This window comes from Tympanuchus pallidicinctus, unplaced genomic scaffold, assembly GCF_026119805.1.
Source record: "Tympanuchus pallidicinctus isolate F22 unplaced genomic scaffold, pur_lepc_1.0 scaffold4, whole genome shotgun sequence".
In the NCBI taxonomy this organism is placed as follows: Eukaryota; Metazoa; Chordata; class Aves; order Galliformes; family Phasianidae; genus Tympanuchus; species Tympanuchus pallidicinctus.
In genome coordinates, this window is record NW_026294758.1 from 1,935,014 (window position 1) to 1,959,900 (window position 24,887).

Sequence of the window (24,887 nt, forward strand, 5' to 3'; positions counted from 1 at the left end):
AAAATACAGCACATCAACCCCAGCTGCCCGTCACAAGAGGCTGCAAGCCGCCTTCCGGCACGCCCCGCCGCGCTGCTGACGTTGGGGCGGGGCGGCAGCGGCAGCCATGGCGGCGGCCGTGGTTCCGCAGACGGACAGGTAGGCGCGTGGAGGCGGCGGTGGGGACAGCGCGTCTCCCCGCTCCCAGCCCGCCCCGGCCTGAGCGCCGCTGCGGGGTGAGGGCGGCGCGGCGGGGCGTGCTGCAGCCTGACCTCTTCCTCTGCTTCCGCACAGTATTCGCAGGGCCGTGCTGCTGCTCAACGCCGTGGATTCGGGTCGGTTCCCGCGCCTGCTGTCCCGTCTGCTGCAGAGATTGCATCTGAAGGTGGGCGGCGCGGCTCGGAACCGTTCTGCCGATGTGTTTGTCACCTTTGCCGATCATTTATATGCTTGTTTGCTTGTTTTTCATTGTGCGTTAGGCATAAAATCAGCAGTTTGGTATCGCTGCGTCGTCCCGAAACATCAAAGGGAATTTAAATGTGGAACTGTAAGAGAAGTGATTAAACACAAGTGCTTTTGTTGAGGATTTCTTTCAGCTGTAGTCTTGAGATCGCGTTGCATGTCCCTTTGTTCTGTGTTTGCTGAAACACGAAGTTTGCATTATGCTCACGCGCAGGCTGGCACTGGGGCAGCGCAGGGTGGGAGCAGCGTAGGTAGGAGTAAAAGCTTGTTTGTGGCTGCAGCTCAGGGACTGTGAGGGTTCTTTCTTAACTTAATTCTGTTTCTGATTTTCTCTGTCCGCAATTGCTGGCTTGGATGCTGCTGTTATATATGTGGAGAGCTGTCTCAGATATTCTGAGTGGATGCTAGCTCATTAAGAAAGCATCGCTAAGTTTTTCGGTGCTCAGTACCAGATTAATAGCTTTTAACAGGAGCAAGGTTTGACCCGAGTAGGCTGACTTAATGAGCCCCATCTCGTGGATCTTCCCATTGCCTTCCCAAAGTACCTGGCCTGGGGATGAAGGCCTTGGAGCCCTTCACTTAATTTAATTTCCTAACAGGGCACATGCCTGGAACTCTGCATCTGCTTCTAAAAGCTGATCGTTCAAGTAACACTTCTGTTTTGATACTGTTCCTGCAGACACTGTGATTGTTGATGTTTTGATGTGATTGCCTTATCTTGTTTATTCTGTCAGCTCAATTGCCTTTTTTTGGTGAACTCTCCTTTTTTGGGCTATTAACTTGTCGAGATGTTGCATTCTTATGTTTGCAGCATAGTAATTGCATTTTAAAGGATGACAATATCTGCGTTCAAAGTACTGCTTAATTTATTACAGTAATCATGACTGCTGTATTTAAAAGTACAGCACACTCACAGTAATTTTCAGTAAAGTGGTGTAGAATAGGCTATATTTAAATCCAACTTTCAAAGCAACCTGCTTTGACTCAAGGCTTTATTTTCTTTACCACAGAACAGTCATTTTTCAAAAGAAGAATCTGCAGTGGAGGAAGCCTACGGAATTAACTACACAGCAGCTTTTGCTTCCTGTTTTCTTTGGAGTCTGATTCAAGCAGTGTGCTTCTTATTTATGGAAGTTTGTTGCACATGATGCAGTTTTTTTTTAACATTTTGAGAAATGTTTTCTTAGCAGCTCTCAAGCATAAAGAGAAAGCTTTTTTTTTTTTTTTTGTGGTGTATTTCGAGTGATCCTGATAGAAACTGCAGTATCTCCTAAGAAGTTAAACCTGAATTTCAGTGAGATAAATTAGTTTTCTTTTTTCCTGATGGAAAGGGCTTTATTTTATTTCCAGTTAAGAAAACTAGAGAAATGTAGTGTTTATAAAAATGATGAGAAAGCCTTTTTTTTGGCAGATACATGGTGGCTGAACAGAATCAGCACTCAGCTGTAACCATTCTTGTGTTTCAGGCTGAAACCAGCTTCAGTGAAGAGGAGGAAGAAAAACTTCAGATAGCTTTTTCACTGGAAAAGCAAGATCTTCATCTAGTTCTTGAAGCCATATCATTTATTTTGGAGCAAGTACGTTGTTTTTAGCACTATGAATTGATAAATGCTTTTCTTTTATCAGACTGTAGATTTAAAAATACAGATGTCAAGGTAGAAAATATTTTGTGGGAAAGTGTCTGTGGTATATTACATATGTTTTGGGGGGCATGGTTTTCCACTTGTATACTGATTTATATGGAACTCATTGCATTTATGGCGTAATTTTCCAGCCAAGGTAAATACAGGCAATGGAAATTAGCTCTGTGTGACTGTCGGGAGTGTTGCTGCACTCGAGGAAGTGTTGTTAATTGTGAGGTGTAGCTTTTCCTCTTACTTGCAGGTGAACAGGCACACCTGCTATAGCTCTGGTATCTGAGTGAGTGGGTGGCTGCATGTTGTACAGCTGAGTGCCTTGTACGAGGAGGATGTTTTCTGCTTCTGCCCTGGGTTGACACTCAACCACCACTGAGGTGGGAAACGATGGTAAACAAGGTAGCTCAGCAGCTCTGACAGTTGCAGTGTTGCTGCTGCTGCATTTCTGTGCAAGTGCGATAAGTTTTTGTGCATAGGAAGCGCGCTCTGGTGTTAATCAGATGTGCTGTGCTAGGTGACTTGTGTCTTTCTTGCACCTGTCAATTTAATGTTAATTAACCTAGTATATTCCACAGTATCAAGAAGAAAGCATAGTCCTGCCTGCATTTCCTATCCACCGAACAGTTAAAAACTGTGGCCAGATCCAAACTGGAATTTTGAATTTTCATCTCACCTGGAAACAACCTCTCTGTTTTAATTGACTTGACTGCTTAATTTGTGTGGCAGTTACTGCAGATGAGTAGAAAAATTAGAAAAACATGTCTTAGGACTTACTTTCTAAATAAAAAAATAACCTCAAAACATTAATTAGTCCAAAGAAGGTTTCTATATGGAATGCATATTGTTTAAAGGCTCTTCTGCATTTCCACTGATAGCTACTCTTTTTAGAATTGCTGCTTGTTCTTTCATAGCATGGCCTTGATAACAGACTTGTGATCTACTGGTGTGTTATAAAAATAAGATTGCTGTGTTGGTCTTTGCTGTATGTGGTGTAGTTTTTTTTTTTTTTAAGGCGTGGAAGAATGATGGAGTCCTGGTGTTTGTTTGTTTTTTTTTGAGTGGTGGGCACCATATGATAGAGAGTGTTTATCACAGAAATCAGTGCTGTGGCCGCAGTAGCAAACTCACCTTTTCTGCAAAGTACTGTCCCTTCAGAATATTATGTGCAGTTTGGCCTGGTTCCATGACTAAATGGGGTTGGAGGGCCCATGTCCTGGGAAATGGGGAAGGGTGAAAAGGTAAAAGGTGCTGAGATGGGCCTAAAAAGCCATTGGCAGTTAACTAAGGGAGAAAACTAATTTACAAATCTGATAGTGTAATGCAAGATAACACAATATAATGTGGTTGAAATTGAGGTTAAGGAGTCAAGTAAAATGAAAGCGTGTGTCCAAAACAAAAGGCCTTACTCTAATGCTGTAGGTGAGATGGGTAGGGAGCACGCTGCAGTGACAAGCAAGAAGAAGAGCACAATCTCATGACTCTGGAGCAGTTTTAGCTCTCCCTCTGAATGGAAAACAGAAATGGAACAGTGAAAGTCTGCTGGGGGTTGGACCAGATGACCTCTGGAGGCCTCTTCCAGCCCCTACAATTCTGTGATTCTGTGAGATGTAGTTCTCTTCCCTGAGAGGTACCCTGGAGCTATTGACAGTCTACAGAACTGGACCATTAACTTGTTAACTCCCAGTGCACTGCATGATATGATGTGAAACATCAGTAACAGAAATTGTAAAGCCATGATATTCCATACCCTATTCCATATCACCATGTCATGCTTAATATGTATACAAACAGTAACTAACATGCACTGAACACACATGCACACACACATACATTCATGGAATTATTGATTGCACTCCCCAGCATCAAATTCCCTTATGGTGAACATTGAACATCCCCATTTTTCTCCATCACCCACTAAGTGGACCCAGGTCTCTGAACAAAACAGTTCCATGGAGAAGTTTGCCCTTTCCAGAAGCTGGAAGGATCCAAACTGCTTTTCCCAACATGCTTTTTACATGTACCACATGAGACCTTGTCTCCCTCTGCAGTATGTAGGGGGCTGGATTGGGCAGGACTGTGTCCATTGATTGGTCCTCCAGTGTTGACTGAACAGGTGGCTTCTGCTAAATGCTTTTCCCAGTGCTTAAATGTTCTGCCACTCATTGCTTTCAACATGGTTTTTAACAATCCATTGTGCATTTACCAGAAGCTGGCACACATAATAGGGGATGTGATAAATCCACTCAGTGCTGTGATCTTTGGCCCAAGTCTTTACAGGGGAATTTTTGAAATGAGTCCTATTATCTGACTCAGTTCTTCTGGAGTGCCATGTCACCACAGGACTTATTCTCTTCAGGAAACTCTTCAGGAAAGACAGGCAAGGAAGGTGGGGTGGCGGTGTGGCTCTCTATGTTAGGGAATGCTTTTACGCTACTGAGGTTATGACTGGGGACGATAACGTTGAATCCCTATGGGTAAAGATCAGAGGAAGGGCTGACAAGACAGACACCCTGGTGGGTGTCTGTTATAGACCTCCAAATCAAGATGAAGAAACAGACGAGGTATTCTATAAGCAGCTAGCACAAGCTGCACAGTCGCCTGCCCTTGTCCTCATGGGGGACTTTAACTTCCCTGACATATGCTGGGAGTACAGCACAGCACAGAGGAAGCAGTCTAGGAGGTTTCTGGAATGCGTAGAGGACAACTTCCTGATACAGCTGGTCAGAGAGCCCACAAGAGGAACTGCCCCACTAGACCTGCTGTTCACAAACAGGGAAGGTTTAGTGGGAGATGTGGAGGTTGGAGGCTGTCTTGGACAGAGTGATCATGAAATGATAGACTTTGTGATTCATGGTGGAGCCTGGAGGGGGAATAGTAAAATTGCTACCTTGGACTTCAGGAGGGTGGACTTTGAATTGTTCAAGGGACTAATAGGGGGAGTCCCCTGGCATTCAGTCTTAGCGAGTAAAGGGGTCCAAGAGAGCTGGCTGCTCTTCAAGAAGGAAGTCTTAAGGGCGCAGGAGCAGGCAGTCCCCCTGAGCTGCAGAATGAGCTGGTGGGGAAGAAGAACGGCGTGGATGAATAGGGAGCTATTCTTGAGGCTCCGGGAGAAAAAGAGAATCTACCGCTTGTGGAAAGAGGGACAGGCCACTCAAAATGAATACAAGGAAGTTGTTAGGATGTGTAGAGGTGAAATCAGAAAGGCAAAAGCCCAGCTTGAATTTAACCTAGCCACTGGGGTGAAAAGGAAGAAGAAACTCTTCTATAAATACATTAACAGTAAGAGGAGGACAAAGGAGAATATCCACTCTTTGCTGGATGAGGCTGGGAATGTGACCACTGAGGATAAGGAAAAGGCAGAGGTTCTGAATGCCTTCTTTATGTCTGTCTGTCAGACCAGTTATCCTCAGGATACTCCTCTCTCTGACCTGATAATCTCGGCTGGGGAGCACACTAACCCCCCCGTGATTCTGACAGAAACAGTCAGAGACCTACTGCTCCAACTGGGCTGCCACAAGTCGATGGGGCCAGGTGAGATCCACCCAAGAGTGCTGAGGGAACTGGCGGAGGTGAGAGCCGAGCTGCTTTCCATCATCTGTCAGCGCTCCTTGTTGACTGGTGAGGTCCCAGAAGACTGGAGGCTTGCCAGTGTGACTCCCATTTTCAAGAAAGGTCGTAAGGAGGATCCGGGGAACTACAGGCCTGTTAGCCTGACCTCGGTGCCAGGGAAGGTGATGGAGCAGATTGTCTTGAGGGAGATCATGCGGCATGTGCAGGGTGAGCGGGGGATCAGGCCTAGCCAGCATGGGTTCATGAAGGGCAGGTCCTGTTTGACCAACCTGATCTCCTTCTATGATCTAGTGACCCATCTGGTGGATGAGGGAAAGGCTGTTGATGTGGTCTACCTAGACTTCAGCAAAGCCTTTGACACTGTCTCCCACAGCATTCTTCTGCAGAAGCTGGCAGCCAGAGGCTTGGATGGCTGCACTCTTGGCTGGGTAAGGAGCTGGCTGGAGGGCCAGGCACAGAGAGTGGTGGTGAATGGAGTCAAATCCAGCTGGCGACCGGTCGTGAGTGGTGTTCCCCGGTGCTGGGGCCTGTCCTCTTCAATATCTGTATTGATGACCTCGATGAGGGCATCGAGTGCACCCTCAGTACATTCACAGATGACACCAAATTGGCTGGAAGTGTGGATCTGCCTGGGGGTAGCGAGGCCCTACAGAGGGATCTGGACAGGCTGGAGAGCTGGGCTGAAGCCAATAGGATGAGTTTCAACAAGGCCAAATGCCGGGTCCTGCACTTCGGCCACAACAACCCCAGGCGACGCTACAGGCTTGGGGCGCTGTGGCTGGAGGACGGCGTAGAGGAAATGGACCTGGGGGTATTGATTGATGCTCGGCTGAACATGAGCCACAGTGTGCCCAGGTGGCCAAGAAGGCCAATGGCATCCTGGCTTGCATCAGAAACAGTGCTGCCAGCAGGAGCAGAGAGGTGATTGTTCCCCTGTATTCAGCACTGGTGAGGCTGCACCTCGAGTACTGTGTCCAGTTTTGGGCCCCTCACTGCAAGAAAGATATTGAGGCCCTGGAACGTGTTCAAAGGAGGGCAACAGAGCTGGTGAGGGGTCTGGAGCACAGGGCTGATGAGGAGAGGCTGAAGGAGCTGGGAATGTTCAGCCTGGAGAAGAGGAGGCTCAGGGGAGACCTCATTGCTCTCTATAAGTTCCTGAAGGGAGGTTGCAGTGAGCTGGGGGTCGGCCTCTTCTCTCGTGTCATCAGTGATAGGACCAGGGGGAATGGCTTCAAGCTATGGCAGGGGAGATTCAGGCTGGACATGAGGAAGTGTTACTTTTCAGAAAGGGTGGTCAGGCACTGAATGGATGCCCAGGGAGGTGGTGGAGTCACCGAGCCTGGGGGTGTTCAAGGAAAGGCTGGATGTTGTGTTGAGGGACATGGTTTAGTAGGAGCTATTGGGAATAGGTGAATGGTTGGACTGGGTGATCTTTTAGGTCTTTTCCAACCTTGGTGATTCTATGATTCTATGATTTCTTGGGACCTAGTATGGTGTTGAGTTTGGTTTGCATATGTAACTTTTCATGGTTTGTCTTGAATTATCTGTATTATTGCATTTTGAGTTGTGATTGGAAAAGTTACACTCTTCCATTTCCTCTGTGAAATGGTTAGGATGAACACAGTGCTTGCAGTCCCGTTGTAGAGCTGCTAGTAAAAAAATCTTGTGTGCATGTGGAGGCCATCTGTAGTATTGTAGAATTGGTTTGGCACAACTTGTGAAACAGTGCTTTAACGATAGTGGTTATTTTTCCTTTAAACAGGCTGTTTATCACAATTTGAAGCCTGCTTCACTGCAACAACAGCTGCAGAGCATCCACCTGGACCAAGACAAAGCTGAGGCATTCGCTAGTGCATGGGCAGCTGCGGGTCAAGAGACAATTGAGAAGTTCAGACAGAGGATTTTGACCCCTCAGAAGGTAATTCTTACTGTTTAAGAGATTAAAGCTATATAGTTGTGTTTTAAAGCACGGTGTCTAACATAAAGAATCTATGACAGCACAGGGTACTGAAAACAAAAAGGGTACATGTCATCAGTGTAATGAAGTTGTGTTGCCTCAAAGAGGTGTTTATGTGTTAGTTTAGCCTGCTATAACTGCTTGAACTATGCAGCGTAATGTGCCGTACGTGTCATTTGTGATATGCTTTACACTATATGAACATGCTTTACTCTAGGTCATAGGTGTCCAGCTTCTTGGCTTGCCTGTGCCATGTGGGGTGAATACGTATTGTCTTGGGCCACAAGTGAAATATGTGGATAATGTGTTTATAACTACCAAAACTTATTTTTAATATACTTGAATTAAAATTAAGTATACCAAAAGCAGAGAGCAAGAAAACCATAAAACTTGTGGAGTATTAGGATTTGTGAAACTTGTGCATCAGTTCAGTGGAAGTGGTTGCCATTCCTAGTGAGCTCTCAAGGAGTTCAACTGAGATTCTTAATGAAATATGTCTCTTGCCATGCTGCATCATCGAAAATAGTTGTTCACAAGTGTGGACAAAAAAAGAGTGATGACATGAGCAAGGTGTGACTGTTGAGTGATGGATATTTTCCTCAGCTAAGAAAGCGTAGTAAAAATACATGATCAAATTTTAATTTGAGATGAATGTTTGATTGCAGCTCTGTACATTCCATTTGAAAATTTGCAGGTAACGTGGTTATGTTGTCTGAAAGTAGAGTTGCAAATATACCAAAAAATTCTTGATTTTTTGGGGGGGGAATCTTGATTGCTTTTCTCAAATTCCTGTATCAAAACTGTTGATTTTGAAAAAACAAAGCTGCATACTATATGCCAATACATCAAAGTGTGTGAAATTATAACTACAACTTGAGTTTGCCCTAATTTGTTTCATTTTGAGTGCAGTTACTTTTTTGAAATGTAGTACAGATAAGGTGATTTTCACCTTGAGGACACATTAAACTCATTTGAAGGAGAGATAAAATCCACCAAAAATGCTAAATCTGTGAGCCATTTTTAATCTTCATGTTTTGGCACAATTTTTCTCTATGATTCCATGAAGGACTTGATTTTGTTTCACGAATCCAAAAAAGTCTTTTTGGCATTTCACTCTGACTTTAGCCCCCTTCCTTCAGAAAAGCAAATGATGTCTTCGTAATCAGCATCCAGACTTTTAAGTACTTTATGCTTTATTCATGGGTTAGCTGATGATTTGCATGACATTATCTGTTTTTAAAGCTTTTGCACATGATTTTCCTGGATGTACGATGCTGTGGTATTTTATCAAATGTGAGTTGTCAGTGGCAATTGCATAATTTTCTACTAATCTTACAGGTCCATCTTTTTTTTACAGACCATCACCGGGGTGTCTTCAATAGCTGTATAGCTGATGAAGGTTAAAGAAAATTGTTTTAATTTATCTTTCGCTGTTCCAAGTGCATCAGGATATCTAGTTGTCTTTAAATGGCACAGTAGAAGCCATTTCTTCAGTGACGTTATACTAACAGTACCTGTAACGAAAGTGGCAGGATGAGCTGTATTTGTAGCATCAATGTTTTCATTTATTGCCAAAGCCTTACTTTCCAGATTTCTTGCATTGTGTTTTCCTGTTTCTTTGATTTGCCTGGTTCCAGTCTGGCGAGGCAAACTGATTTTAGAAAAATCCATTATTTTATCAGGACAAATTACATGTGCCATGCTTTCCAAACACTGCTTAGTAAACTAGTGTTCATGAAATTATTTTGATTATTATTATTATTTTTTTCCAATTAGATTTACTACCTCTTAAGTAGTTTTTATAATGGAATCTGATTTTTAATACTTTTTTTTTTTAAATACACAGCCAACAAGCTGCACACGCTCATGCCATGAGTAATACGCACGGGTTTTGGTGCAGCTGAGTGCATGTAGTGGGTGCAAGAGAGAGAATCAGCACTGCAGTGGGCCCTCCCTGTGTCCTGGTTTCAGCCCAGGCAGTGTTGATCACCCAGCACTGTTTGTACTGAGTGATGGGTGCGTGCCTGGGGCTGGGCCAGGCCTCTTGATGGAGAGTTGTCCATGGCATGAGGCCGGGTGTGAGCTGCATTGTGAGTTGTGCCAGGCCACGTGCAGGCTGTGCTTTGGACGTGTGGACCTGCTGTAAAGGTAAAGTGTGCTCGTGAGCACCGGTAGTGGCCTGGCTTGTCTTATTTCTCTGTCATTAGCGTGTTTCAGAGCATCTGCTGCTTTTGATTTTCTAATCTGGATAATTAAGGAAAGCTTTCATACTTCAGGTGTGTCTGTTGCCAGTTAAAACTAGGGCACGTGCTGTTGAAGCCTGATCCACTGTATAGACATAAATGAGCAGGTATAAAATCCTGTTGTCTGCTTGTGATGAGCCTTCAGGGGAGTGTAAATGGAACCTGTGTCAGTGTCAGACATGATCAAATGGTTCAACAGAACTGTTGAACATTGACTTAGTTGTTTTTCATTTTTATCTTTTTTTATCTTACTGGGCTAAGATTTGCTTTTTCTTAATCCTTTCTGTTACCCAATTGGTTAGTGAAATGTACATAGAAAATAAATCTGGTAAGGAATATATGGTACTGACAAATAAGAGCACAATCAAGCAGCTTTTGTTTTTTTAGAAGTATAGGCACATTTTAAGAAGACAAAATCTGTCAGTTGCAGAGGCTGAAGATATTTGTAATTAGGTTACAGCTGATTTTTTCCAAAGTTTTTGAACTTGATCATGTGGAAAGCTGGGTAATTTTAGGCACGTGTAGATTCAGAAACCGTGGATTCTTGATGTGCAAAGTTCTATTCATTCAGGAAACATAGCAAGTAAATGGCGTATAATGTAAGTATGCAAAAAAGATTACCTGCACATATTTTTGCCTTGTTTTTTTTGAAATAATACTTGTCGATGTCAAGCACGTAAGTCCCAGAGTTTGAACTGTCTGAGGTGCAGTGTGACAAGCATAACTTTCTGTTGAGAGAGGTGAGCAATCTGAAAACCAAGTGAAATCATGGAAGGTTATTTGGTTATTCACCAAATAAGGTGAACTTTTCAGAACACAACATGTGTGGGCAGATCAGGAGGTGATTCTGAAGATGCTCTGCCAAGCAAATGTCTCAACAGACTTCTCGGACATACTGTTAGGTGATCTTGTTTTTGCTGTTGAGTTTTCTACTTATAAGAAACCAGTACAAAAACCCTTGATAATCATTTATTTGTAATTCTAGCTGTGTTAGAACTTTGTGCCTTTTTTACATTCTGTGACCTCATTGGGAAAAAATCGCTGTTTCTCTACTATGTTATATAATGGAATGACATTTTGGTAGCATGTTACAATTCATACCAAGTTTAAAACTGTCATTTGTAATTATTTGCATACTATGAAAGTAACTGCAAAATTCTGTCAATTCCTTTTTCTAAAATGTTTGTACTTTTAAAATGAAAGCGTGTTTAAATATGGGCATCTGCCTCTACAAATGCTTCAAAGAAAAGTTGAAAATCTTTTTTTTTTTTTTTTTTGCTATTCTGGATGGTGAATGTAGGACTTAAAGTATTGTTTGAGGTTTCAACAGCTTGAATTTAGTTCCTCAGTCAGTTTTATAAAACCTTTTAAAATCCTAATCCTTTGGACTTCAGTTTAGTGAAAAACTCTGAAGTTCATGAAAGCTTTTCCTTAGACGAAGGATTAAATCAGTTATTTTTTTCTACTAATAAGGCATGTATAGAAAAATATTTAAAAATTGCATGGGAAAGCGAAGGAACTCATGATCTCACTACATGGAATTCATAAGATTACGAGTGCAGTAGATGGCTGCATGATCCCCTCATTTATTTCAATCTGTCTTCTATAAGTAATAGTGAATTAGCATGTATTTGCTGTGTTGTCTTTAAGAAATTGGGGAAAATATTATATTAAAATACATTGTTCTAGTAGCTAACTTTCTCTAAATTGTCATAATTACCACTTGACTTTTTAAAAGAAGTTGATACACTGAAAAACACCTGGTAAGAGGTAGGTTTTAGATGAAATTTGTAACTTGGACTTCAAAATTGATTTTTAGAAATTATATTAGATATAATTCTCCTTAAGGAACCTAATTCATACTCTGCAGTGTGTTTATGGTTAAAACATTATTTTTAGGAGTCGATCCCATAAATGTGCCCCCCATATATGTTCTTCGAGTGTGCTTGTTTACATGGCAAGTTCCTGGTTTGCTCACTTGTCTCACAAAAGGAATATTTTACATGTGAAAATGAAGTGGTTCGTTTGTCCTAGCAGTTAGCAATGTGATTGCAAGATAGCTGAGGTTTGAAGGGATGTCTGTAGATCATCTGGTCCATTCCTCATGCTCAGGCATGGCTGCCTGGGGTGGATTGCCCAGGATAGTGTCCAGGCAGCCTTTGAAAATCTGCAAGGAGGGATGCAGGTAGGTTCACTACCTATTTGGGGGAAATGATATCTTACAGACAATTTCCTTGTGTTTGTATTTTGTTCTTCTTAAACCAGATAGCATTCAGATTCTGTCCTCGTGCAGCACGTGTAGGTGGTAATGCACTGGCTGATAGCTTCATTAAGATTACAGGCCAAATTCAGTTTATTATTAAAACAGAATAAATATTTCTCAGGTGAGGAATATTAATCTCCTCTGTGACATACTGAAAACTGCTCTTAATTGTTAGAAAAAAATGTTCTTTTTTGGGCTGAGGTCTTTGAGTGTTTTTTTGGTGCAGTCTGCTTGGTTGATAGGAGCCTACTGTCCTGAGAGGTGAATAAAAAATGTACAGTTAAAGCTTTATCACCTAATATTATTTATTCTTTTACTTCATCCTTTCATTTTCTTTCACTAATGTGTTTATAGTCAGCCTTCAGCTGCCCAGTATTATTAATTATGTATAGTCTACTGTTGCATTAATTAGAGTCTTTCCTACTATGGTAGTCCCTTTACTACATTATTTCCGCTGGGTGATACATTCCTTATCAGTTGGAATGATGATATTTGTATCAGGGTTTGTTTTTTTTTTGTTGGTTAAAAGTATTCTTACTTTGACCTTTAGAATGATAGGAAAGCGATAAGTCTGATCCAGTTTTTAAGGTAACATGTCAGTTCAGACATTAGGACACATTGTTTGGATTAAAATGTATTTATTTGTTTCTCCAAGGAGAAGCAAGCTTTTTGGTGAAGTTTGTTCTGAATTCTCATGGCAGTTTTTCATCGATTTCTTTACTTTTCTCTGCTGTTACCCCTCCAAAAAACAAAGCCAGCCAAAATAAAAACCCCATCCTTACTATGTTCTGTATACGTTTGTTTTTTGTTGGTTTTTTTTTTTGCTGCTATGTAAGTCTGTCTATTCTAACAAGCATGTTGAGCTGTATTCCTCATAGGCTTCTTGTTTTGGAGAACTGTTTGCAATATCTCTAAAATATACATAATAAAAAAGGAGTCCTGTGTTTCCAAGCGAGGGGAAGTTTTTTAAGGCATTGAGATAGCCTTACTTAATATAATGGTGTGTGGGAATGCAACTGGTGTAATTACATACCTATAACTCTTCACAGAGCTGTCAGTTCTGTATGTTGATGTCTGTTCGAGGCCTTATGGGAAAAATTCCGAAAGGAATTTTCTCTAAAACTGGTCTTAAGGGGTTTATTTGTAGCATGAATGTACTCAGCTCCCTCTGTTAGATGCTGGCTGGTCTGTAGAAATAACATTCTGAATGACGTGCATCCTAGGGCGGTTATGACAGAGCAGAAATTTGGGGCTGTGTGTATTTTGGGGAAAAAAAATCATTCTGATATTGGTAAAAATGCAAAATAAACAGGAATACAGTTTAAGCAGAAATAAGGCATCTATCAGGTTCTGGTTAGTTTTTGCTCCTCTAATTCTTACAGTGACAAGCAGAGGTCACAAGACAGTTTAGTCCCTATGGGTATTGTCACAGTGAATTGTGAGGCAACTTGCATGATACAATGCCATCATAGATAGTGGCAAAAAGAAATCAACTGATGAAAGATGAAATAAAGGCTTGGTTTTATGCCTTCTGAGATTTATTTTGAAAGCCTGCTACTGCACGGCTGAGTTCCTTTAATCTTGTGCTCATTGTTACTGTTACTATGGACTTTAATAATGTACAGTTTCTTAGCTGCTGTTACTTGAGGATTTTTTTAATGAGATTTTTTCCTATCTTTCTTACCCTCTTCTTTTTCTCTACGAAGTAGGTGCAAATGATAAGGGACAGGAGATAACATTTTGAGAACATTTAGAAACATCTGAAACAATTGCTCTATTTCTGTGCACAATATAGCCATTTTAAGTTGGAATGAAATGCTGTGCTGATTGCATTTAGCATCTTGTGTAATGCAGGCTATAATTTTTTCCATTAGTATGTAAAAATTCTTGAAAAAGATGGTCTGGTTATGATTTCTGGGCATGAAATGACAGGTAATTTCTGGTGTATCTTTGTCGCTAATAAAAATGGGCCTTATAACTGTTTAAAAGCTGCCTGACTTCATTTTACCACCAGAAGTTTTTGCTATATATTCTTCTGCTAGGCAGAAGAGTCAGTCAGCTATTTTCTTCCATTTGGATACTTCTGGTGTGTACTTATACTGCTCCTCTGAACTTGGAGGGGGGGTTTTTCTCTTTAGATTGCTTATGTCTGAGCTATAAATCACCCACTTTCAAATAGTATTGGTTACTTATTCCTGACAATATAGCAGTTGAGGCTTGGAGTTTGCAATCTTAAATTATCTGTATTTACTTTAGACTTTATTACAATAGACTTTAAATTAACAGAGTTCCAGCATTGATGTAGTGAAGCTGCTGTGTGTAAACTGATGTAATGCTGTTATGGATGTACTACATTTGGTAGAAATAGATGAGTAGAGTGTAACTCTGAAAAATACTAATATTACCTGTGTATTAATTTGACTTTGAATGGAAAAAGCTGTAAAAAAAACAAGCAAGAGCACCTTCTCCTTCAGGATACAAAAGGCGTAATCTCCTGTTCAGTAATACCTAAGGTGTCAAATATTACTATATCACTTGGAACAGACAGACTTCTCAAAATAAGGATTATGGTATTTGAAAATCAGACAGGTGGAGCTATCTACCAGCAGAGCATGAAACTAATTTCTGTATTACTTCAGCCATCCTGTTTTTTTTACAGTAGCTTGTGTTCCATAGAAGATCGGCATTTTCTGTGATACCTGTGAGGAATGAGTCAATAAGATGTTTTTATGGCATTCTGTGATGTGGTTTAAAGCAAAGCAAAACAAAAAGCACCACCTCCCTCATCCCCAGACAAGTCAAACAAACCATCAAAAACTCGTGGAAACGAAGCCAATTGCACTGCTTTAGGCTGTCCTCAAATTAATCAGCTTGTCTGTGGGGAAAAAAATAATGATAGGTGCGTGTGAACTACGATGAATGGGCTGAGTGTTGACTCAGTGTAAGGAGACATGAATGTTTTCATCTGTGCAATTTGAAAGCTGTATTCTGTGCCACGTGAAGCTGCATGTAACCAGAGATCTCTTTGTTAATCAAATCCTTTAGCATTGCTAAGGCTGCAGAAGAAACAGTACTGTTGGAAGTGCTCAGATCTCTGCCAAGACTTGGGTTTCCAGAAAGAAAGTCAAGATTTTTTTTTGTAATGTGAGCAAGATTTGTGCTCAGGTTAGAAGCCAATTGGACTGTAGTGGTTGGTGCCTTATGAACTGGATGAACAATAATAGCATCACACCACAGTTTTGTTAGTAAACCTTTCTTCTCAATCTCAGCAGTGTGATCAGTTTCTTTCAAGATCGCTCTTACTGGCTCTTGATGCTGCAGACAGCAAGAACAGTTTGTTTTAAAATTCTCCTCAATACAAATCACTCAGGTTTCGAGAGGCCCTTGACAGCTCTAGGCTAATGAAAATTGTTTGCTGTCTTGAAAAGGCACATGTTACTGGGACTTTTGGTTGTTCTTTTAAAAAAAAATCAAACAGAAAAACTAAAAGCCAACAGACAATTAAAATCTTCCTTTCGTATAGCAGTGGAGAGCAGTGTTCAGTATGATTCTTCAAATATCACAGCACCAAAATTACTGAACAATCACGTAGTTGATTAGTAAGGAGTAATGTGAGGAACCTTTGGGCAGTAGTGCCAAGAAGTGAAGTGTTTGTGCCACATCAGTGAGTTCTGATGGTAGCATTGCTGATTTTTTTTTTTTTGTCATTTCCATAATTATTTGTTGTGCTATTGTGTGGCCTTCTGAAAGCTTCACCCTCTAGAAGCAAGTAATTTATATAAAAATTTAGGTTTCCCATTTAAAATTAGAAGTCTCTGTGGGTGCAGGGGAAGGCAGGAGAAGTTATTTCAGAATATCTCAAAAGCTCAAAATTGAAAAGTATCCTCTTTTCTTCCTGAAATACGGGTATTCAAACAGCTTTACTCACTCTGTCCTTAAAGATACTGGCTCCACTCCACAAGTTTAGAATGGCAGAAATTGGAAGTACAGGGATGATCTTCAGATCATTGTGTTCTCTGTAATTCTGCTTCCACTTAAAGTTCTCCCTTCTTTTTCCCTCATTACTTCCACTTACCTTTCTTTCCCCAATTAAAGTCCTTAACAATGTTCTACTTTCATAGTGAGGTTGTTTCTCAGTCTCCTTTTTTTCAGTTCTGAAGTTGTTGCCCTACAGTGTGCCTGTTTTGAATATTGCTTTCTCACTCTAAAGGCATTGATTCTGATAGACTATTTTTTTCCAAAGTGGTTTGATTTCTCCTTGATATCCTTAGCCTGAAATCTTTTGACAGTGAACATCCATTTGATTTATCATTAAATAGTTGAAGATATGTATCCATATATAATTGAGAAAGGAGAAGTATTTTCGTTTTAAACAGCCAATGTAGAAACTCGTTATGCTGATCAGATCGCTTGAATTTCTTCTTTGTTTCAGTTTTCATTCGTAGTGATGTGTGTGGGCAGTCAGCAATGAAAGATGAAGGGTCAGATGCTCTCACATTCAGTAGCTGTCAGCTAGCTGTTGTAGATCAGTCCCTGGCACAGGCGTAGCTGGCCATAGAGAAGCAGTGTGTTTGTGAGGAGTGCACTGCTTGTTGAGCTTTTTCTGTGGCTCATGCTAACCACTGGAGGGGAGGGTGTTGTTGCTAAGTTCTTCCGTACCCATTAGTCTTGTCTGTTATGATATCTTCAGAAGCCCAGATGGAAAAGAAATACAAGTGGGAAGCGTTGTCCTATCTTTGTTGCTCTGAATCTTTTGCGGTGGTGTTCATGGGGCAGATCTGGAGGATTTTCATTTGTGCTTGCTCATCTTTTTATTTACTATCTAGCTTTTTTTCCCTTCCTTTCTTTCCAGCCTGCACCTGTTATTTTTTGTTTCCTGAATACAACCTTCTTATTAAATAATTGTCAGAGATACCACGTGAGAGCTTACAGAGCAAAAAAGTGCATTTTCAACAGTGTTTAATGTTGCAGTGACAAGGTAGCTTGCATATTTCTAAACTGCTGCTTAGAAATTATGAAAAGAAAAAGCTGAAAACATGGTTTTAATTCCCTGCTAGTTCTGAAGAAATTCTTCTCCCCTAGCACATACTTTTTGCATAACATAAGTGTCAGTGTTATCTAAGATGCTGGCACTTCATTGTCTCTCTCAATATTTGTTTTATGTAGTTTTCTATTAGAAGTGAAAATAAATTTAAGTTCTTTTCATCTTTTGATGAAATTGCCCTTAAAATATGTACTTCATGGCATCCAAATACTGTGCCTTGACATAAATATCATGCAGCAACATGTCCCTGCTCTCAGAAGATTAATTGACATTTCAGAATGCTGAATGTCTGCATAAATGTGACCACAGTCAAATACACATTACATTCATATTTCAAGAAAGCATATAGGCAGGCCATTTTGAATTTTAGGCACCATATTATCTGTTAATCAAAACCTGTTCTCCTGCAACTGTTTTTAAAACAGAAATAAAAATGGCTGTGGGAAGCAAAGTGATGGTAAAGTAAAGCAGTAACAGAAAGGGAATTACGGCTGCTGTTCAGCTGTGAACTCAGACCACTGTGCTGCCTTTCATTTTCTGTCCTGTCTTTCGTCTAGAGATTACTGTCACTGCAGGAGAACAGGGCACGTACTGAATATTGAGCTGGAAAGGGGTTAACAAAAGTGGCTGTCTTAGGAACAATAAAAGTGAGCTGCAGTATTTATGAGCAGAAAGGAGAGAGTAGACTAAAAAACTTGTATGTCGATTAACTTGCCAGGTGGTAAGACTTTGTATTTCTACTTTTGAGGATTCAAGAAGGCTAGGTAGATTATTTCCTGTTAGGCTTGTAGTTCTGTTCATATATGCTTTGTGTGTGCTGTAACTCAGTAATTTGTGAGTGTCACTTTCATTTAAAGATTAAATAGTGTTTTGGAATGTGTTTTTGAGGAGCTTTCTATTCCAATGCTAATGTGTACTTACTCAACTTAGCTTTTTGGTAGAAACATATTAAAAAGCAGCCCAGAAATAATTTTTTTGCTGTAAACTTCCATATGTGGTAGGACATGCAGTAGATCTGTTGGTTAAAAGATTACCATTTTTAGGTAGCTTACAAGTTACTGGGAATTTATTAATTTTCTGTAAGATAAAAGAAAATATGAAACTGAATGTTCTACTTAGATCAACTTTGCAAGGAAGAAGAATGCATCTTAGTTTGGGTACTTCATTTTGTTTTATGGATTTTTTTAGTTCCAGCATATCTGAGGTATTTGAAGTTACTTTTATTTGTGAAGGCCACAGGCAGTTTTAACTGTAAGTTTGGACTCCACTGCTTGGAGTCCTGGAGAATTTGTAGGATGTGTATTCTGCTAGAGAGCTTAATACTTGTCGAGCATGACTTTCACTGACAAACCATTGAATAATGCTGTAAGTTGACCTCCCAGTGCTTCTGTACTGTATGATTCTAATCTACGTTTGTGTTTTATAGCTTGAAACAGTTGGTTGGCAGCTTAATCTTCAAATGTCTGCATCCACACAAGCGAAGCTGAAATCTCCTCGAGCTGTGCTGGAGCTGGGTGTGAGCAATGAAGACTCAAAGGTAGGACAAATGCATTTGACAAAGTTGGAATGAACTTTGTGATGTGATGATGACTTTATGTTAGAAGTTTTGAGGCATCAGTTGGCTCTCTTGTTAATAATTAGTCTCTCTCCAGTGTTCTCATATTTTGTGAAATAACACTCTTTAATGATCAAGCATTTGGAATTGTGAAGTGCTGATGTAACAGCATATAGATTAAGTAGATTGTGGGGCTTACAGCTGTGTTAGCAACTGTGGGCTGTGGCATCATGGAAAAATGCTATTAAATATGGCTATACGGGATCTGTAAAATATATTATTAGATACCTAGATTCAACTTGTGATTGATACTCCTTGAAATTACTGCTCAGCTTCTTGCTGTACTGTACCATGACTAGTCAGTTAAGATCCCACTTGTCACTCCTAGCCTTTTTTTGCTAATAATGTATTTATATGAATGATGACAGTGGTAAAAGCCACAGAAAGCCATGTTTGGAGATTGTAAAGCAAAGCCTTATATTCAGAATTTTTAGTGATTGATGGTGTTTCAGTGTCAAAAACAACTAGTGAAGTTTTATTTATAAAGCTGTGTCATATATTACTTAGCACATAAACATTTATTTATCTTATCTTGCTAAGATTGGAGCCTTCTGTGGTGTCTCTCAGACTGTTAAGCAACAGTCTGTACGAGGAACAGTCAGTACGAAAGAGAAGAATCAGAAATTCAGCTTTTGTGTTGCATTTAAATTGAGGTAATTTTACTAATGCCAGTGGAATTCCTGATGTGTAGTAGAATACAAGAGAATACACCGCTTGTAGTTGTGCTTTTTGTCAGGGCGTTCAGTAGAGTTCACTGCAGTCTATTTGTTTGAGAAGTACATCCAGGAACCAAACGATATTTTATGCCCAAGCTGCTCTGAGGAGCGCTGCATAGATGTTCCAGTCTGTGACTGTAATTATAACAACATGAGAAAGATGTGGCTTCCATTCCAAGATGTGGCAGAGATAGTTCACTTATTTCCTTTATGAACAGAATTTGGCAAGTGGATTTTTTAATTTGATTTATTTTTGTGAGTGTAGCTATTTACTTATGTCAGAATTAATTTTCAATGATTACAAGCCTAAAGTAGGCTTGTACCTGGCTTCTAGACAGAACAGTGCAACATGAAGGGCATCTTGTTGATGAAATATGTTTCAACACTGAAATTCTAGTGTATCTGTTACAAAGGTAACTGTTGATTTGTTTTGGGTGATTGATGACATTCTGAAAGAGAACAAGTTTAAAATTGGATAATATGTACCCATAAGCAGAAGAGTTGAAGGTGATTGATTTTTGTGCAGTGTTTGGTATCACTGTGATGCTTTTGTGCATGGAGCATTAAATTATCTGGAAATCTAGGTACTTATTTTCATTTTTCTCCCTAAACTTATGTATGTGCCTTTTGAACAAAAAATTTGCATGAGCTTAGTGTACAGGTTCATAATGATTGTCTTCATTTTGCACAAACCTTTTGTATAAAATTACTCATGGTTAGAATAATGTCTTTTTTTTTTTTCAAATGTAAAGGAAAACGATGTTGTAGAAGTGCTTTTATGGGGTTGGCTCATTAGGGGGCAGTACTGCTCTTTGTCACAGATTTCCAGCTCTGAATGTTTCGGATAATACTCACAATCAGTTCTGAAGGTAGTGGTTGTGGAAGGCACTAAGGGTTTACGTTTCTGATCTATGTATAGCACTAGAAGTTTGTCCTGTCAACTTACATAATTAGAACCTGTTTAAAAAAAAACTGAGCAAAGTAAATGAAATTTGCCACTATTTCTACTAATTGAAAGTAATTTATACTAATATGTTAAGGTTTACTGCAAGTAACTACAGTTAAAGACCATTTAAACTATTTTTTCTCAGAACCTGACATTGGAAATAGTATTAAATTATTTTTCCAATAGTGTTGATCAGAAAATGTGTGGATATACTGATGATATTTGAGCTTCATGTAACGAGTCAGAGGATCCAGCACTTGAGGTGGGTATCTCATGTATACAGAAATACAGAAGAGTTACAGGTATTATAATTTCGGAATTCATAATAAAATTGGGCTTTGTTTCTTTCAGGTGATTTAAGCTGCTGGTTACATTTGCATTGCCCAGTAAATACTCTTGCTTGTGGTTAGTAGTAATTGCCATAGATCATGTGATCTTTTCTGAAGACATTCTTGATTGTAAAAATTTGCTGTTTGTTTGTGCTTGGATGTTGAATTCCTTTTCTTCTGGATCTAATGTACGTTTTACATAGGTGATGCAGAGCTTGCCATCGTAAGGGTCTTTAAGCAGTGGAATGAGAGGCTGCATAGCTGGAGTTGTGGGATGATGACAGTCTGATCCAGGCATGCATCCAGCCCTGCTGCAGGGGGAGTTGGATCAGGGGAGCTGCGAAACCCTGCGTCCCAAACCAAGTTGTTCTGTGATTATAAACTGCTGTACAGCTTGGTTGTTGATGAAATCATAGAATGGCCTGGGTTGAAAAGTGCCACAGTGCTCATCTAGTTTCAACCCCCCTTTTATGTGCAGGGTCACCAACCACCAGAGACCAGGCTGCCCAGAAATTTGGCATGAGAGGAGAAAAAAGCAAGCTGTGATTAAAAATGCAATTAACACCGCTTAACTGCAGTGATTCTGAATTTATAATGTTTAATAGCATTTCTAAATCTGACAGAATGGAAACAGGCTAGTATGATAGGGAAGTTGCTTTTGTTTCCATTCTTATATTTAAGCAAATGAAGAGAACGCTTAGAAAATAGCCAGTTGCAAACTGATGTGTTTGCTTTTGGATGTGTATGACGGTTCTCTTTGACTGTGTAATTAGGTTTCAGGTTTGCTGTTGAGCTGCAGCACTAGCGGGATCATTTTTTGGCTGTAAGATGAAGTAGCCAGTAGAGGGCGTAGAAATTAATCTTAGTAATGTGTACCAATTGTGATGTAGATTTGCAAACAAAGACTGATCCAGAAAAGTAAGTGCTGTGTAGATTAGCATCTCTGTTTGTCCGAAGGGTTTAATAATGATCTGTGTAGGCACACAGTTGTATGTTCTTTCCCACTGTTAATACAGCAGTTCCCTCGGCCATCTAGGAAAAGAGTTTGCTGAGCAGCTAGAACAGTTCCCCACAGCCACAGAAGCTGTATGCAAAAACTGTGGTAGAGCTTGTACAAAAGGTCTGTGGGCTTCAGAAATGTCACGTTATCTGTGCAGAGTAACTTCCCAGAGAAATGTGACAAGTAAGAGAGTGTTCTGCTGTACTTGTTCATTAGGAATATGAAGTAAGATACTTTATCATGTAAGATACTCACTATTGTGCATTTTTACAAATGATGTATAGCTTGCATTTATGCTTGAAAGTTGCTAGGATAAATTAACTGTTGTTGCCTAGTGTTGTCTCTCAGGTCTTTTTTGTAAACTGGCTTCATTAAATACTCAAATTTAATCACAGTTTTTCCTATGGAAGGTATTGCTCTTCTTTTTTCCCTCTTCTTTATTTTTGTGTAGAGTTTCCTTTTTAACCATTAAGGACTTCCTGATAGCCTGTCTTTGAGGGAGTTATTTTTCCTTTGAGTGGGAATGCTATGAATAGATTCCTTCTGAGAGTTCATTACTGTTTATTGTATTTCTTCTTTATTCTGACATCTGAAGAATGTTGTGATGTTTTTTGTGCCAGTGCAAGACAAAAATTATAAAAGTGCTCCTTTATTAAATCTGCCAATGCAATACTTCTGACACAAGGCACATGATATTAAAATATTACTGGAATCATTTGAATTTATTTCATTTTAATTTCTCTTGAATCTCTGGATGCTCTAAAAGGAGAGAATGACTGTAGAAATCTTTGAAACTGTTTCTTTTTCCTTTGCAACTGTTTATTGAAAATCAAAATGAGGTTTGCAGTTGAAACTGAAATTATAACAGATATTTGTTCAACAGAGGATATGGAAGTCTGGACATCTTAAATTACTTTTTTACTTCCTGAAGTGGGGGGCCCCGACTTTCTCTTCTTCTATCCCCTTGTAATTTTAACAGACTTTCTGTGTGGTCAGGACTGTGAACAACTCTGGGCCTTAGATGTGTTGCTCTGTTGATTTCAGTAAGTGTGCTGCTTATCTTTCTAAGCTTGTCATTGTGAGTGTTTTCCTCATCTTTAACAGCAGAGCAGAGTAAATGAGAAGCGAAGCTTTTCTTCCAGTTGAGCTGGGTCTATCCATCAGCCCAGGCAGCAGATTCAGTGCAGCCTGTATAGCATACAGGCAGGACCTGCACTTTTGATGGATGCTTAGGGAAGCATGATGGTGCTTCCACTGCCCCTCAATTTAACCCTCATCCTTCTGACAGGGAGCATTGTTGGCAGAGTGGCACATTCCCACTCGACAGGCAGGAGGAGCAGCACTGGGCATCTGTACATTGATGCATTCCCATCATTTGTCCTTCTCAGGCCTCTGCTTTCAGTATGAATGCATTTAGATAATCATTTTTTTTCTCCGAAATAGAGAAGTAATTTGTCAAGTCTTGGGGGGGAAAAAAAGGGCAGGGTGCAATTAAAAGACTCAGTGGTGTTGGAGGCACTATGATGAATTGCAAACACTAAGTTGTAACTTGCTTCTTGTGTTCATCAGCCGTTTTCTGTTCTGATTAAGGTATTACCCCTTTCTTTCTCAGCAAACAAGGAAGCTTGCATGTACATACTTGACTTGAATTCAGTGTTCACGTAATGCAGATTTGCAAGTCTCTAGCAATTGCCAAAAAAAATAAGTAGGACAGGTTACTGTCTGAATGCAAAAACGTTTGAGAGTGAGATTTGAGAGTTTTTTTTTTCATTCCAGTTGAGATAAGTGAAGGCCAAGATGGCTTCAGATAGCATGGTCCTGGTCACAGTCTTTCTGAACTTCCATATACAAGTGAGATTGCTGCTTTTGGCAAGGAAGATTATGAAACCAATTTCGTTCTGAGAACTAAAATCTAATGAATGCTCCTGCTGATAAGAAAGCAGAAGCTTCCTTAAGACAAGGTTTCAGAATACTGGGAGGCGTCTTCATATTTCTAGGAGCTGTGGTGATAATGGTTGTAAAATCCTGGGCATGTGGAACAGCTCAGAAAAATGAGCTTGAAATTTATAACTTCCTTCCAGGCTGTCAAGTCACTACAGAAAGCTGTCAGAAGTGTCTTTGCTCAATCTTTAAAGCCTGAAATTCCAAACTTGCAATGTACAGCGATTCTTGCAGTGGACCGTTTCTCATTTATCTATTATCCTTGATCAAATTCTCTTAATTAGAGGAAAAACTGAAAACTTCTGAATTTTCAAGCTGCTGAAAGAGCTTTTGTTTTGCTTTTCTTACCAGCACAAAATGGAAGGCTGAATAACCTGTATCCTGTAAGCTGTGGGTAGTATGGCATTTTACCTAGAAGCCATCTATGAGGTGGTGTGACTCCTGGAATACGTGCTTACCTCTGGCAATTGTAGTGCAGCATGTAGTTAATTACTGAGCTCCATTTTCAATCTTAAATGATTGAATTATGCAGCTTATAGTGAAGATTCTTTCACAGGCATTTCTACAGTGTCCTTATGTTTTGCCTGGCCATAGACAAAATTTATGAATAAAATCCATAACACGTGAATTTACAAACCCTGTAGTTGATAACAGCCTCCGCAAATGCTCCGTTTCCACTAAAATACTCTTACAACTCTGTCCACACATGTTTTTGTCACGGGGTTGAAGAAAAACTTGGTCACTGTTGACAGTGCCATGAAACAACATCCGTTCATAGTTAACAGTGGTACTGTAATTCTTTTGTGCAGGAGTATACTGAATTGTGTATAAATGGGTAGCTTTACCATTGTCAGTCCAATTGGGGAGCTGAGAAGTAGCATAAATATCGACCCACTGCATTGTCAGACAGAGTTTAAATTTAAGGTGGAAAATAACCATATTTTGCCCGTAGTTCTGCAGTGCTTTTGCAGTACCTTCAGTACTGATCCCTCGCTCCCTCAGAATGCCCATAGGCTGTGTCTTCATTTTCTCAAATCTGCTAAAATGTGGCACCTGCCCTTGCCTGGTTCTTCTGACAATAAGGTAGGAAGATAAGGTAATGTAAAAGTTGACCTTTCTGTAACAGCACGGCTCTCTTTTATGAAAATAGCCGTTCTGCTTATATCCTCTGTGACAGCAGTGTTT

General features: G+C 40.1%; 1 protein-coding gene across 3 annotated transcripts in view; it reads left to right on the forward strand.

The window, feature by feature from the left end:
• Window positions 1-24,887, forward strand: part of COMMD10 (COMM domain containing 10) — a 100,668-nt gene continuing 75,781 nt past the window's right edge. For 2 of the 3 annotated variants that reach the window (XM_052701365.1, XM_052701366.1), the window contains exons 1-5: window positions 1-138; window positions 274-364; window positions 1,908-2,018; window positions 7,411-7,566; window positions 18,582-18,692. In XM_052701365.1, the coding sequence (XP_052557325.1) occupies window positions 107-138; window positions 274-364; window positions 1,908-2,018; window positions 7,411-7,566; window positions 18,582-18,692 (501 nt within the window). In that variant the 5' untranslated portion in view covers window positions 1-106. The remainder of the gene's footprint in view (window positions 139-273; window positions 365-1,907; window positions 2,019-7,410; window positions 7,567-18,581; window positions 18,693-24,887) is intronic. The other variant, XM_052701364.1, reaches the window with a different exon arrangement.